Consider the following 16487-nt stretch of genomic DNA (forward strand, 5'->3'; position numbering starts at 1 on the left):
GTCTAAGCTTTAAGCTAGAGTTAACTAGCTTCTCATTAATGATCAGGAGCTGATAAGCTTTAGGATCAACCCTAGTTAACAGGGGAAAGCCTGAGTGTAGCTCAGCAGTAGGTTCAGGAGGCAGTATAAATTTAGCATGAGCAAGATTGGACATGATCCCAGCACGCACACACACACACACACACACACACACACACTGGACATGATCCCAGCACATACACACACACACACACACACACTGGACTGGAGACATAGCTCTATAGTAGAATGATTACCTAGCAATCACCCTGAATTAACCCCCCAAAAAAGTTCTATGTATGACCATATACCTATAAACTGAAGAACATTCACAGATCCCAGCACACACACACACACACACACACACACACACACACACACACACACACACACACACACACACACACACACACACACACACACACACACACACACTGGACTGGAGACATAGCTCTATAGTAGAATGATTACCTAGCAATCACCCTGAATTAACCCCCCCAAAAAGTTCTATGTATGACCATATACCTATAAACTGAAGAACATCCACAGAGAGCAGAAAATTCGGCTCATACCATGTACTGTCTAGTGCATTTGTCACTAGAATTAAGAAAATGTGCTGGGTGCTGGTGGCTCACGCCTGTAATCCTAGCTACTCAGGAGGCTGAGATCTGAGGATCATGGTTCAAAGCCAGCCTGGGCAGGAAAGACCGTGAGACTCCTATCTTCAGTAAACCACTAGAAAACCAGAAGTGGCACTATAGCTCAAGAGGTAGAGCACTCGCCTTGAGCTGAAGAGCTGAGCGACAGCGCCCAGGCTGTCCCTGTTTCTGGTCTATTCTTCAACTTAATATTGCCTTTTGTCTATCCCAGGTGCTTGAATGCCTCCTGAAACTGATGCACAGAGATCCATACTGGAAAATCAAGGCTTTTGCCATTCGAGGTATTTCAGAAGTTATGGCTCAATTTAAGAAAAAAAATTTTCTTTTCCTATTTTAGTACAGATGATTCCCAGAAATATTCTAGTAAGGGAGTGGAAATCTCTCAGGTCCTTCCTTGAGGTCTGAAAGATTTTCTTCTTTTTAATATTTAGTTGAGGATCCCAAGTCTAAATCTATGCCAAACTTGTTACTCGCCTGGGTAAGACAGGCCCAGCCAACAGAATTACGGATGAGTTCCAAGTAGTAACCCATCTTCCTTTCCCTAGAGGTTTTCAACTGTAGCAAAAAGTCAAGACTAGATTCAACATCACTAAGAATCTAAAACCCTACTCTCAGATTTCCCTAGTTTCTTTCTAAGACCTTTGGCATTGCTCACTTTCTGATATGACCTTCAATAGATTCCTAGCAGGATCAGACATATGCAACTTGTGAAATAATCATGGTTTTTTGTCCCATCACCCTAACTATGGTAGGCTTCAAAGTTATCAGTCCAAAATCTTCTGTAAATAGGCAAATTAGTTCTTACTCATATCCTGGGCAAGGATGTTATGAAATGTCCTCTCTTCAGAATCTTTTGGAAATAGTATCCCACTTAACCCACGCTTGAACCTTTTTTTCTTTTGTATTTTTGCTGGCACTGAGACTTGTACTCAGGACTTCATGCTTGCTGGCTTGCTTGTTCCGCTAGCCGTTCATCACCCGAGCCATCCCTCCAGCCCTACTTTTTGCTAATTATTTTAGCGATGGAGTCTGGTGGACTTTTCTGTCCAGGCTGGCCTTAAGCCATGATCCTTTGGATCTGAGTCTCCTGAATAGATTATTACAGGAGTGGGCCATCAGCAGCCCAGCTTGCTTTTTTTTTTTTTTTTTTTTTTTTTTTTATGATGGTGCTGAGAATCAAACCCAAGGCTAGGCAAGGGTTTTAACACCAGGCTATATATCTTCAGTCCTCTAAAGTACTTTTAAAAATTTTGTAATTAACCCTAAAATGGTAAGCAATTGTCATCCAAAAGGAAAGAGACTGTTCATGACACTCTTCTTTCTGGATATAGGATATAGCCAAGTCAGGTTTCAGTGAGGTTTCAGTCAGGTTGCCCTCTCACCTTTGCAGCCTTGGGACAGATTGGACAAGTGAGTCCCCAGCTGACAGATCTCCTGCTCTGGGCTATCCACTATGAAGACGCACCAGGAGTACGACTGGAAGCCTGTCGTAGCATTCAAGCCCTCAGACTTCAGGGGGACCAAGTCAGGGATACCTTCCTACATGTACTGCTCCTAGAGAACCACGAGGCTGTTCTCAAGTAAGTGCTAAAAGTCCACTGTAGTTCATGTGCTGTTATACTGCCTGACTGGGTTTTCTTGGGGGTACTGGGATTTGAACTTATGCTTATTAAGTAGGTACTCTACTACTTGAGCAATGCCCCCTTAGTTATTTCTTTTTAATTACAGTCTTATGCTTTTTGCCCAGACCAGCCTTGGACCAAAACCCTACCAGTTATATACTATCTGAGGTTACAGATATACATCGTCACACTGGCTTGTCTGAGATATCTCACTAACTTCATTGCCTGGGCTAGCCTTGAACCTCTTTCCCATTTCTGCCTCCCTAATAGCTGAGATTACAGAAATACACTACCATGCCAGGTTCTTAAGTTACTCATATATTCAACTTTTACTAAGAGTCTACTGTGCTGGTACCATATCTTTAACTTGGAGCCTCTCATTCTGCTTCTGAAGTTAACAGCTGGCACTCTACACTTGACCCTTGCCTCCACTACAGTTATTTTGCCGGCTAATCTGGAAATAAGACTCTCAGACTTTTCTGTCTTGGCTGGCTTAAAACCATGATCTCAGATCTCAGTCTCTTAAGTACCTAGGACTATAGGAGTAAACCACTTGTGCTTGGCAACACAGGCTTTAGGTTAAAAAAAAGTACTGGGGTTTGGATTTGGTGCCAGTGACTCATAACTATAATCCTAGCTACTCAGGAGGCTGAGATCTGAGGATCGTGGTTTGGAGGCAGCCTGGTCAGTAAAGTCCATGAGACTCTCCAGTAAACTACCAAAATGCCAAAGTGGAGCCGTGTCTCAAGTGGTAGAGCACTGGCCTTGAGCAAAAGAAGCTAAGGGATAATACCCAGGCCCTGCATTCAAGCTCCAAGACCAGTATACCTCCACCCCAAAAAGGAATTGAATTCCACCCATGTCATGCAATAGTTACATGAACCTGGTCAGCACTTAAAACTCTCTAAGCCAGCCGGGCGCTGGTGGCTCATGCCTGTAATCCTAGCTACTCAGGAGGCTGAGATCTGAGGATCTCGGTTCAAAGCCAGCCTGGGCAGGAGAGACCGTGAGACTCCTATCTCCAATAAACCATCAGAAAACCGGAAGTGGCGCTGTAGCTCAAGTGGTAGAGCGTTTGCCTTGAGCTGAAGAGCTGAGGGACAGCGCCCAGGCCCAGAGTTCAAGCCCCACAACCGACAAAAAAAAAAAAAACAAACAAACTCTCTAAGCCTATTTAAGTATTAGATGCAAGTTACAGTCTAAGGGGCAGGGAACCTTTTTTCTGGACATGCTTGATCCTCAAAAATTACATTACTGCTGAGTACCAGTGGCTCATGCCTGTAATCCTAGCTACTCAGGAGGCTGAGGCCTGAGGCTCACAGTTCGAAGCCAGCCTGAGCAGGAAAGTACCCATGACACTTATGTCTCCAATTAACCACTCAAAGTGGCACTGTAGCTCAAGTGGTAGAGCATTAGCCTTGAGTACAAAGAGGCTCAAGGACAGCACACAGGCCCTGAGTTCAAGCCCTACAACTGAGCAAAAAAAAAAAGGAAAGAAAAGAAAAAGGAAAAATATGTTGTTGCTGGGCTCACACCTGTAATACTAGCTATTTAGGAGGCTGAGATCTGAGGATTTCAGTTTGAAACCAGCCCAGGCTGGTTTAACCAGCAAAAAGCCAGTAGAAATGTGGTTCAAGTGGTAGAGTACCAGCCTTGAGTAGCTAAGGGACAGCACCCAGACCCTGATAAACTGCAATACTGGCACCAAAAAAAGAAAAAAAGTTTTTTTTGTTTGTTTTTTTTTTGGGTCTGGTCATAGGGCTGAACTCTGGGCCTGGGCACTGTCCCTCAGCTCTTCAGCTTAAGGCTAGCGCTCTACCACTTGAGCCACAGCGCCACTTTCCGGCTTTTTTTTTTTTTTTTTTTTTGCTTATGTGGTGCTGAGGAATCGAACCCAGGGCCTCAGGCATGCAAGGCAAGCACTTCTACCACTGAGCCAACTTCCCAGCCCGAAAAAAGTTATTTTTATGATTTACTTCATATAAATGTACACCGTTATTTAAAAAGACTCCTTAATTTATTGAATTGTGAGTGTCCTGCCTGCAGTTGCCTTGGCAGAGCTAGACCAAATGATTTCAGCATGGAGACCAGCCATTCATCAACCTGTTATATTACAGTGCTGTGGTGACAATTAACTGAGAAGACATTTGTTACCCATTATAAAAGTATTCAATAGTTACCTACTAATAGCTTCAAGTAAGTTATTTCCAAGCTGTACAATACTTGTACAAACTAATTGTGATAACCACTTTACCTTGAGGATTCAGCAAAACTGGATTGGAATTTAGTATTCTTGCCAAATGCCAACTCCTATATTCCCTATCCCACCCCTACATCTTCTACCATATGTTTTGTTTGTTTTTTGCCAGTCCTGGTGTTTGAACTTGGGGTCTGGGGACTGACTCTGAGCTATTTTTGCTCAAGGCTAGCACTCTACCACTTAAGCCACAGCACCACTTCCAGCTTTTTGTTTATGTGGTACTGAGGAATTGAACCCAGGGTTTCATGTATGCTAAGCAAGCACTCCACCACTAAGCCACATTCCCAGGCCTTCCATGTTTTTTTTTTTGAGGACAGGATAGAATAACCTAAGAAGTCTTTATTTTTCAGGGAAGTTTATCGGGCAATGACAACACTCAACATAGATAAAGAAGGTCATCAAGACCTGCTTCAGGAAATCAAGAACAAGGTAAGTATAAACTGTTTTCTAGAGAATATTCAGGAGCATCAAAGACCCATTTTCTCCTAAGTATGTACATATACTTTCCCTCATCACAGAAATACTCCACAACTTTAAACATAGATATATCATATGAAGATGCAAAACACTTGTACAAAATTGAGTTATAAAATCCTAGTCACAGAAAGAAAAGGTAAAATTCTAATAGTCCCATTAAGGAGGAATCCTCAAAATCAGAGGTTGTTTTTAAAGTTTCCTTTGCATCTCATTTTTTTTTTCTTCACTATGCCTTCACTATGCTTTACAAGGCCAGGCCTGTGGGAAGAATTCAAAATTCAATAAATATACAAGCTTTTTCATAGAAATATGAAGTGAGTCATAGTAACATAGAGAGACAAGCAAGGAACAGCTAGAAGAAAGGTTCTTCATCTATGCCTGAAATCCAACTTGTTTTTTCTCTTTTGCATTAGACATAAGAAAGAATTTTCTAAATTTTCCTTCTCCTCCTTAATCTGAGCCCTATTTGCCAAAGGTATAATTTTAATAAGCATGATATGACCAGTTACTTTATTAATGTTTTTATTCCCTAGTACAGTTGTTTTTAACCTCCTTCTTGTCTAATCTAGATTCAAGCGCTAAACCAAAAGGACTTGCTGAACCAGAAAATACTCAAAATGGAGATGGTCGTAGGAAAAGTGAAGGAAGAAGCAAAACGTATTTACTCACAGCCCAAAGAAGGGCAAAAAACATTAGATTTTCCTACTTTTCTCCAAGATACTTTTCAAGGTAGGTTTCCTAGGTTGTTGACTCCTTTAAAACAACAACAACATCTTTTTCAGAATCTAGATGTTTTGGGACTAAGTGGGGAGCCTTGAAGTTAACCCTTCCTTTTCTTGGTTATCTTTTTTCTTCTTCCTCAGCCTTTCTGGTTTTGTTGTTTTGTTTCCCTCTTGTCTACCAGGTTTTTAAATTCATCTGTGATTTTGTCTAAGGTACCTCTATTGGATATGACTTAAAAGTTTGCTGAAGGGCTAGAAGTGTGGCTCAAGTAGAACAGATGCCTACTGAGTACAAAGCTCTGATTTCAAACCTTAGTTCTGAAAACACAAATTAAAAACTTAGGTCAAAAAAGGACATATAGGAAGTGGCACTGTGGCTCAAGTGGTAGCCTTGAACTGAATCGCTGAGGGACAGTGCCCAAGCCCAGAGTTCAGTCTTTATAAAAACAAAACAAAAAACTACTGTGTATCTTAAGCAACCCCCAAAAGTATCAGCTTTGTTTTTACAATTAACTAGTGCCCTACCACTTGAGCCACAGCATCACTTCTGGCTTTTTTTTGTTTATGTGGTGCTGAGGAATCGAACGCAGGTCCTCATGCAAGCACTCTACCACTAAGCCAACTTCCCAGCCCCTACACTTTTTTTTTTTTGTCGGTCATGGGGCTTGAACTCTGGGTATGGACGCTCTCAGTAATTCAGCTCAAGGCTAGCGCTCTACCACTTGAGCCACAGCGCCACTTCCTACAATTAACTTTTAAGAGTAGTTATCTCTGGAAAGTGAGGTTGGAGGAAAAGTTACCAACATCTACGCTTTATGGTATAAAAATGTATAAAATCTCAGGACATCACCTAAATAATGAGGGTGCAGAAATCAAGCAAAATATACATACAAAGTTTGTGTGCCCAAGCATAGCATCAGTCACTCAGCCAGCTGCTTACCAGCCACCACCCCAAACCCAGGTCTTTGGGTTCCAAGTCCAGTGTTCTTTCTGGTATACCAGCTCTTTTTCACCAATCACTGATAATATTCACTTGCCAGATTTGGGGAATTTCTTCCAACTGCCAGAAAAAATAAAGAATGGAAAGTAACTTGAACACCAGCCTTTCCTCGTGGCCTCATTGCTAATTATTTATTAAGGTTAATGACAGCATAACTGGGTGATATGCTGCCCTTTTGGGAGCAGCACCAGCCACTGATTGAGAATTGAGCAGAGCTGGTCGCCGGTGGCTCATGCCTATAATCCTAACAACTCAGGTGGCTGAGATCTGAGGATCACAGTTCAAAGCCAATCCAGGCAGGAAAGTCTATGAAACTCCAATTAACCACCAAGAAACCAGAAGTGGCACTGTGGCTCAAGTAGTAGAGTGCTCACCTTGAGCTGACGAGCTCAGAGACAGCACTGAAGACCAGAGTTCAAGCCCCATGACTGACAAAAAAAAAAAAAGAGCAGAAACAATCTATCCTCTAAAGCCGATCCTGTTAGTAGGAAATAACTTTTCTGCAAGTATTGTCCTGTTTGGGATTCAAATAGCAAAACTGAAGTGAGTAAATTATCCCTGCACCAATGAGTTATTCTTCTTTTGGGGGGGGAGTGTGGGGGAGGGTTTACCAAGGAACACAAAGCCTCAAGTATACTAAGAAATTGCTTTACCACTTGTGTCCCAGGCCTCCTCCTTTATTAAGTGAACATGTTTTTGTGTTGTTTTGGTGCCAGTCCTGGGGCTTTAACTCAGGGCCTGGGCACTGTACCTGAGCCTTTTTGCTCAAGGTTAGCACTCACCACTCCAGCCACAGTTGCACTTCTGGCTGTTTTTTTTTTTTTTTTTTGTAGCTAATTGGAGATAAGGAGGCAGGAATTTTCCTGCCTGGGCTGGTTTTTGTTGTTTTGTTGGCTAGTCCTGGGGCTTGGACTCAGTCCCTGAGCTTCTTTTTGCTTAAGGCTAACAACCTACCACTTGAGCCACAGCACCACTTTTCTGTGTATGTGGTACTGAGGAATCGAACCCAGGGCTTCATGCATGCTAGGCAAGCTCTCTACCATTGAGCCACATCCCCAGCCCCCTGGGCTGGTTTTGAACTGCAATTCTCAGATCTCAGCCTCCTGAGTACCTAGGATTACAAGCATGAGCTACCAGCTAACATGCTTCTTTTATATGTTGCAACTCCTCCAAATTGCCTTTCAAGTCATTATAGATTTTCCTTATGTCCCTCTTCCTCCTGTATTTCTTCAAACCAACCAACATAACAACCTAGGCTTAGAAAAAGGAAACATTTCTTGTCACTTTAATAACTCTTCTAATAGTCATACAAACATAATAACAAACAGTATACCAATCCCAATCCCTTCCCCCCCCCAAAAAAAACTGATGAAAAAACTCAAATGAAAAATGCACTTGCAAAAAACTTCGAATGTGTCAAGCAGTATGACCCAGTCAGTGCTGCACAGTACCCTGAAGGCTGAGGAGGATGAAGTTGGTATTCTGAAATGATCAGGGATCAAGGTTATTTGTCAAAAAAAAAAAAAAAAAAAAAAAGTTTTTTTTTCCTCCAATTTCTTTTCATTTTTTGCCTAGATGAAATGATTCTTTCTAGAAGACCATCTGAGATCTGTAACACTGAAGCAGTCATAAAGGTATGTATGACCACACTGGTGATTTTCAAGGTAAGGAGTTTTTTTAAAAAAAGTGACAATGGCAGTAGAGAATCAGTTCTGCAATATTTCAACCATCAACAAGAAACTAGTTTAGAGTTAGAGGCATCTTGGTGATCAGCAGCCCCTTATCATACAACATGGTTGCTAAGGAAAGCTGATCTTCCACATTGTCACAGGGCAGATCTCCTACTCTTACAAATTCTGGGTAGGAGCGAAGCAAGAGTTCCATAGCATCAGCTTGCTGGGGGTATATTTCCAAGCATTTAGGTTCCTCCAGATGATAAACACGAGAGTTTTCCACCGTGTAATAGAGGAACAAATGGCCTCCCTCGCCCACCATCCGAGCTATGCCATCCTGCAGCATGTGGACTTCTGTTTCTGTTGTCAGCTGGGCCCCCACATTTACAGGTTCTCCAGCCTCCCAGCGAATTGGCAACCCATAAACACTAAGTGCTCTCTCCCTATCAGTCAACACCGGGGGCAGAGAATCGTGGATGAAGTCTTTGGCTCGCTGGTCAGCCACAGCATCAACAGGAGCAAAATGTCCCAGGCGGGCAACCAAGACCCGCACCTTTTCCATGAAAGCAGTTCTTCGAGGATCTTTTGAATCTGAATGCTGGGCCCCCATGTAATCCATGAAGTCTCGTGGCAGACCCCTCCGAAATTCCACGTTTTCTTCCATTGCAGCCTGAATTGCCAGAGGCAGGACGGCTTCCACGAAGTCACCCCAGGTATTGCGCTGGTATGTAGACAAAGTGAGGTGCAGGGAATGCACCCCAACCTGGCATTCTGCTTGATGAATGAAGCCCCGAGGAAAATAGAGCAAATCTCCGGGTTCCAACACAGTCTGAAGCACCGGCTCGCCAAGGTCTTCCTGGCTGAAGTTGGGGCTAGATATCAAGGCCAGTTCCTCAGTTGGAACGCGAGGCCGGTAGACACGCCAGAGTTTCCTACCTTCCAGCTGCAGCACAAAAGCCTCGATGTCATCGTAGTGAGGGGCAAAGCCCTGCGAGTTGGGGGGAGTGAGGTAAACATTGGAGCCTGCCATGCTTCCAAACTGTTCCTGGAGCACCGCCAAAAACTGCCAGACGGTGGTAGAGAAAGCCTGCGGACAGAGGAGGCGCAAAGAGCAGCCGGCCTGGTACAGGGACCACGCCGCGGCGGGCAGGGCGCGACCCGGTGGGTTTAGGGTCTCGCGTCGCCCGTTGACGTAGCGCGCGGCGTCCAGGTGCTGCCCAAACTGCACCTCCTCGTGGCGAAGTATGGCGTCCAGGTCGGCCGTAGAGAAAAGGCCCTGGTAGTAGGCGTGATCCTGCCGCCGCACCAGCACCGCCTCCCGCTCCCAAAGGCGCCGGTAGAAATGGTCTGGCGGCACGGGCGCGATAAGCCACTCGAAGAGGCGCGCGGCCCGCCGCCGGCTGCTGGAGATGCGGTTCAGCTCCGCCAGGATGCGCTGCAGCGGGGAGTCCCGGGGAAGCTCCCCTCCCGCCTCGTCCTCCTGCGGGCCCGACGGCGTCCCGGGCGGGGCACTGGCCGCGAAGTGCTGAGCGGCGCCGCGGAGGGCCGCGGGATCGGCCGGGGCCAGCCCCAGGCGCGCGGCAGGCGACGCCTCCAGCAGCTCTGCCGCCCCCCGCAGGCCACGCGGCTCCCGCCGGCCCGTGTCCCAGACGACTGCAGCCGCAGGCCCGCTAGGGAGCGCCGCCCCCGCGCCGTCGGCCGTCGGCTCCACTCGCGAGTCCTCGGAATCCTCGCCCGGCGGCGCCGGAGCCCTCAGTGCAGCCACGCGGGACGCGCCATTTCTCCTCAGCTGCCTCCGGACCTTCCTGGGCCTCAAGGGCAGAGCCAAGACCGACCCGCTGTGGGACGGGGGCTGGCGCCGGCGCCTGACCCGCCCGCGCCTCAACTGCCCCACGCTGGGCTGGAGCCCATCCATGCTGTGGGACCAAACTACGAGTCCCGTGGGGAGCTGACCGGAAAGAACCTCAGCCCGGTTCCCGCTGCGGTGCGTTCTGGGAAGGGGGCGTGGCTCCACCCTGTCGGGTTGGCCACGCCTACCATCCTCTACCAGGCCCCTCCCCTCTCCTGCGTGGGTCATTCTCTGAGGGACAGGATCCCTGGCAACTTAGGAAGACTTCACATTCAGGAGGCAATTTAAAAATTAAGTTTCTAGTCACTCTAGGAGAAAAACAATTGGCCACTTCTAGTCTGCATATTGCCACGTTCCTCCTGCTGTCCTCATTTATGTGAACAGAATTATGTCCCAGCGGCCTCCCACTATTAAGTGCCCTAATTCTTCTTTTTCATTGAATGTTACCAGGCAAAGTTCGAGATTCTACACAATCCCAGGTCCAACTAGTCCTCTTTACACATAACTTCATTGATTGAAGCTCTAAGAGTTTCTGCCCCTAACTTCCTTTCTTCGTTAGAAATCTTTTTTTTTTTTTTTTGGGGGGGGGGTCGGTCATGGGGCTTGAACTCTGGGCTTGGGGCCCGCTGTCCCTGCGCTCTTCAGCTCTAGGCGAGCGCTCTACCGCTGGAGCCACAGCGCCGCTTCTGATTTTCGAGTCGTTTATTGGACATAAGAGTCTCATGGACTTTCCTGCCCAGGCTGCCTTTGAACCTCAATCCTCAGATCTCAGCCTCCTGACTAGCTAGGATTACAGGCTTGAGCCACCGGCGCCTGGCCTTCGTTAGAAATCTTTGCAGTTGGGGCTGGGAAGGTGGCTCAGCGGTAGAGCGCTTGCCTTGCATGCATGAGGCCCTGGGTTCGATTCCTCAGCACCACATAAGCAAAAAGAAAAAAGCCAGAAGTGGCGCTGTGGCTCAAGTGGTAGAGCGCTAGCCTTGAGCTGAAGAGCTGAGGGACAGTGCCCAGGCCCAGAGTTCAGGCCCCACGACCAGAACCAAAAAGAAAGAAACCTTTGCAGTCCTTACCCTCTCTCTGCAAAGTAACTTAGAAACTTCTGTATGCCCATTCTTGGTATTTGTCCTTCCTACCATCTGAGGTTTTCTTTCATTAGCTACAGCTTCTCAAGAAAATCTGTCATCGTTATTTTCCCTGATGATTAAATAAACCACTTAAATCTGGGCCTCTCATTTAACAGACAATGTGGTAAGCATAACGGTGTTACACTTGAGAACGTGGTTACTGTCTTTGTGAACCTATTGTTGCATTGTTTTGGATTATTAACGTTGTTGTTTTGAGACAAGGACTCTCTATGTAGCCCAAGCTGGCCTTAAACTGATGATTTTCCTGTCTCAGCCTCCCTGGTGCTCGGATTATGGGCATACTCCACCACACTCAGTCCTCTATTGTTGCTTTATTTTTTGTTTACTTATTTTTGTTGATGGTCGTGGGGCCTGAATTCTGAGTCTGGGTGCTGTCCCTCAGCTCTTCAGCTCAAGGCTAGCACTCTACCACTTGAGCCACAGCACCACTTCCAGCTTTTCCTGCTTATGTGGTGCTGAGGAATTGAACCCAGGGCCTCATGCATGCAAGGCAAGCACTCTACCACTGAGCCACCTTCCCAGCCCTCTATTGTTGCTTTATCTGTAAAGTTTACTAATATTCATATGAATCATGAATATTAGTAAGACAACGTAATTTTTGTCATTGTGAATAAAGTTTGCTAAAATGTTTCCCAAATGTCTTAACCTCCTGAATGTTGGGATTTCAGGTGAAGCAGGTAAGCAGGGTAGCAGTCAGGAATGGGGAGTTTACAATTCTGTTTGCATATGTCCCATGGAAGCTTAAGTAAATCAGTGGTGACCCATATCAGACAAGGTTGAGCTGTTATAGCTGGTATGATACCTGAACAAGGTACTTGGCTGAGGACCAAAGCAGGGGCTTAAACAAACCCACATTCTCCAAAGTCCTGTGCTCTAGTACAAGGCTACAGGATCAAGAAGCATGGACAGCAGGAGAAGCACTCTCTTCCTAATTGATACAGAGACAGTGTTTGCTGCAGAACCCTGATATTGGATCTCTTGGGGGAGCTATAGATAAAGAGGACATATCACATTTGTTCCTGGGAATTGAATTGCCTTTTCAAAAAGAGTGGTTTTCAGTTGACCAAGGGACACATCCTACATAGAGGAATGTACTGGGCTTCCCTGTCTGCATAGCTGGTTGTGCTCAGCTACTAAGAGAGCTGCTTGTCATTTCCATGTGCTCTACACATTATCTCCGTCTCCCAGTCTTTCCTGTGACCTCATCCTCTTCTTTTTCCAGCATCTTGGGATTTCCTCAAATACAGAATCTTGTTGATAGCTCTGTCCTCTGGTTTCCTCTAGAACTAGGAGTTGCCTTTTGGAACCTGACTATCTTTAATTTCATCAGTTTTTCCCTGAGGCATTACTAGGTTCTTACTATAAAAGGAGCTATTAATAACTTTGTGTGTGTGTGTGTGTGTGTGTGTGTGTGTGTGTGTGTGTGTGTGTGCACGCATGCTGGTCCTAAGGCTTGAACTCAGAGACTGGGCATTTTCCCTGAGCTAATTTTGTTCAAGAGCAGAATTCTTCCACTTGAGCCACAGCTCCACTTCCAGCTTTTTAAAAATAACCATTTTCATATAGATATAATTTAATGATTTGGAGTAATGTTCTTAATATATTGTTGAATGGAGAAAAGGCAGATAAAAATAAGAAGTACACTTGAATCCTATTTATTGCTTACAGATGTGTGTCAGAGGGTATGTATATGTTTATCCATATACCCACATATACTACTTAAAACACTTTAGAAATCTTTGTTACAATAGATAGCAATTAATAGATCACTTAAACTTCATTAAACTTTTAGTATCCTTTGCTCATTAATTCTACTCCTAGAAATCTATCTTTCAAAAATATTGACCCTCGCCAGGCACTAGGGGCTCATGCCTGTAATCCTAGCTACTCAGGAGGCTGAGATTTGAGGATTGAAATTCAAAGCCAGCCCAGGCAAGGAAAGTACATGAGACTCTTACCTCCAATTAACCACCAGAAAACTGGAAGCAGCGCTGTTGCTCAAGTGGTAGAATGCCTGTCTTGAGCTAACGAGCTCAGGGACAGTGCCCAGGCCCAGAGTTCAAGCCCTACAACCAACCAAAACCCAAACAACAACAACAACAACAACAAAAACCATAGTTGTGATTTTTTTAAACAAAAACAAATGAACACCATGGTATTATATAATTTTAATTTTTAATTTATAATACAGTTTGGATATCTTTTCTTGGCACTTTTTAAAAGTAATTGTTTAATAGTACATATTTGAATAAGTTCCAGTTTTGAAATATTACAAAATTGTAATTCGTATATGATTATTACATATATATGTAATCATATATACCTCATATATATAATCTCATATACATATATTTATATTAATATCATGTCTAGGGTCAGGGCAAAGTCTTACTAACTTAAGTAACTCACAAAGTTATTCTACCAAACCATGGTAAAAGAGATTTTCACTTTAGGTCTATCTTCTCATATGAAACCCTATGTTTGGCATAACTTGCTCATATATTACTATTTCTTTGCAGCCTGTGTTGCCCCCAACACCAAATCCCTGGCTACGAAGTCCATTCGTAGCCCTTAACATGCGAAGAAGTCAGCTACCATTAGATCTCCGTACCATCCGGGAAAAAAGGATTGCTATGGGACCTTTTGGGGCTCCCAGTGAGGAGTTGTAGCTGGGTAATACTCAGACTTTTTTCCAGACTCAAGACTTCTCCCTTTGGAAGGAAAGATGCTCATGGATAGACTGAATGCTTCTCTTGCTCCAGGAAGCAGGCAGTGCTAGACCAGGTCACATTCAGTCTCTTTCATTGACTTGTTACAATCTTCTTGTTACTATATTTATAAAGAAAAATTATTTAACAGTCTACTTGATTTCTTAATGTGTGTCATCTACATAGAGGTTTAAAAAAGTCTGACATCACATTAGGTGACACGGTATATTTTCCCATACCCTTCAAAGGTCTTATTCTAAATACAGCCAGAGCCTTAGGCGAGAAATAAAATTTTTGTACAGGAGAAATGTCAAGACTCAGTATCTTTTTCAAGCTGTACAAATTCTTCTCTTGAACCCAAATTAGAATCATGTTTGTCTAGGAAAGAAAACCACAAGTCTAGTCTCATTAAAGAGGAAGTTCTTAAACTTCAGTCCACAAAGCTATGTGAAAATCAAGTTACAGGAACATTACAAAATCAACCAAATACCAACACAGTCATTTCCTCCTTTATACTGTGTAGGAGGATGTGAACACATTTAGATGCTGAAGAAAGAACTTATCTGTTTCTAGCCCCAATTTCCAATTCTCATAAGATTTGGACATTGTGAAACATCTTCACATTATCTGTATCATGAAACAAGATTCTGTAAGAGCACTTAATAGCCATAGAAAAGAAAAAGAAAAAAAAATAGCCACGAAAAGGAGAGACCCAGTATTCAAAGAAGTGAGAATCCAGGTGCAACAATATATGTTTTCCTCTCTTTTCCCAAATGTATTCTCTTTTCTGGTGCCACTATTATTAGTAAAATATAAAAAGCATTACTTTTCCTCCATGAACTAGCAGCCACAAAACATTACAGGGAGAATGTAATTTTACTGTATAACAGAAAACCTTCCCTTTTCCTGGCTCATGTAATCCATGCTTTCATTTGTTACTGGATACATTTACTCTAAGTGAAATACTGATCTAAGAAGAACCATTGCATACAGTATATTAAAATTATTCCCACATTTAACCTGAGGATTCTGGGATCTGGCTCCCATGAGGCATTTGAGACAATGAGTAATTCTGTGCTTGTACTTTCTCAGCCCCTCTATCTTTGAATTTGTCATTTAATACTGAAAGGGCTTTATTGTGTACGCTTTGCATTACTGGCAAGAGCTAGAGAGTGGAACTGAACTCTCCAGTCAGTGAGCCAGCAAGGGGTACAGAGGGTCTCTTAGGCCACTGGCACTGTGAATGACATAACAGCAGAAGAAGAAATGGCCCTTGTCCTTGAGGAGTTTACAAGAGATTTTATAATGCACACATACAAGAACCTTTCAAAACAATATGCTTAATCTAGTGGGAATTGTGTGGCACACAGAAGGTGTGCTGGAGGATTTCAAGGGTGCAGAATGCTTGAGTCATCTTGCAAGACAAGGCACCTTCACTGGATTTGAGACTGCACAAAATTTAGTTAGAGGGGAGGAGGAAAGACCTTTTCAGGTAAAGATACAATGGAGAAAAGGCTATTTCCCATTCACTTGTATCTTCACGACAGAGCTGGCACCCCATCTCACCATCATGATTTTGATCATCTATTCAAATTAACAAAATGTTATACTGACAAAATAGTAAATTCCTTGATCCTTTGTAATGAACTCTAACCTATCCTTATTGGCTGATTCTCTTTTCTCATAGAATGTCTCCATTTATCTTTTCATTCATCTCCCTTTCTCTGCATTCATTATTAACTCGCTGGTTGATTAAGTGAATAACTAATCCCATCCAACTGTAAGAGAAAACTTTTGCTAGGGACACCATTCAGTAGTAGGGTACTTGCTGGAATGCAGAAGGCCTTGAGATAGATCCTCAGTGTCACAGAAAGAAGGAAGAGGAGGAGAAAGAACAGGAGAAAGAGGAGAGGAGAGGAGAGGAGAGGAGAGGAGAGGAGGAGGAGGAAGAGGAGGTAGCAACAGCAGCCACTTCTGTTTGGCTCAGGCTATGAGAGACTCCTCAGGCTGACCTAGAGAAACTGCCTGTTTTTCATCCAAGATTCATTTTTTGGGGGGGTGGTCTGGTCGTGGGGCCTGAACTCTGGGCCTGGGCACTATCCCTCAGCTCTTCAGCTCAAGGCTAGCACTCTACCACTTGAGCCACAGTGCCACTTCCGGCTTTTTTCTTATGTGGTGCTGAGGAATTGAACTCAGGGCCTCGAGCATGCAAGGCAAGTGCTCTACCACTGAGCCACCTTCCCAGCCCCCAAGATTCATATTTCTCATCATTCACACATTCCATCTAAGTTAGCATCCCTGAGTAAGCATGTCAACAGACAAGAACAAGAGCAAATTCTCCCCAAAGCATTTCAAAT

General features: G+C 44.2%; 2 protein-coding genes across 2 annotated transcripts in view; one reads left to right on the forward strand and one right to left on the reverse strand.

The window, feature by feature from the left end:
* Heatr4 (HEAT repeat containing 4) overlaps window positions 1-14348 on the forward strand; it is a 36353-nt gene extending 22005 nt beyond the window's left edge. Inside the window, exons 12-17 of the mRNA XM_070030653.1 lie at window positions 889-958; window positions 2068-2257; window positions 4910-4988; window positions 5606-5765; window positions 8334-8392; window positions 13942-14348. Of these exons, the coding sequence (XP_069886754.1) occupies window positions 889-958; window positions 2068-2257; window positions 4910-4988; window positions 5606-5765; window positions 8334-8392; window positions 13942-14091 (708 nt within the window). The 3' untranslated portion in view covers window positions 14092-14348. The remainder of the gene's footprint in view (window positions 1-888; window positions 959-2067; window positions 2258-4909; window positions 4989-5605; window positions 5766-8333; window positions 8393-13941) is intronic.
* Riox1 (ribosomal oxygenase 1) lies at window positions 8015-10401 on the reverse strand. Its single transcript, XM_070030667.1, has one exon. The coding sequence runs from the start codon at window positions 10344-10346 to the stop codon at window positions 8499-8501; it is 1848 nt and encodes a 615-aa protein (XP_069886768.1). The 5' UTR covers window positions 10347-10401; the 3' UTR covers window positions 8015-8498.
* Window positions 14349-16487: the final 2139 nt, after the last annotated feature.

This window comes from Dipodomys merriami, unplaced genomic scaffold (genome assembly GCF_024711535.1).
Source record: "Dipodomys merriami isolate MVZ:Mamm:240054 unplaced genomic scaffold, mDipMer1.0.p SCAF_1, whole genome shotgun sequence".
NCBI lineage: Eukaryota > Metazoa > Chordata > Mammalia > Rodentia > Heteromyidae > Dipodomys > Dipodomys merriami.

Coding starts and splice junctions, on each gene's coding strand:
- Riox1 (XM_070030667.1), bottom strand. CDS start 10,346: ATGGATGGGCTCCAGCCCAGCGTGGGGCAGTTGAGGCGCGGGCGGGTC.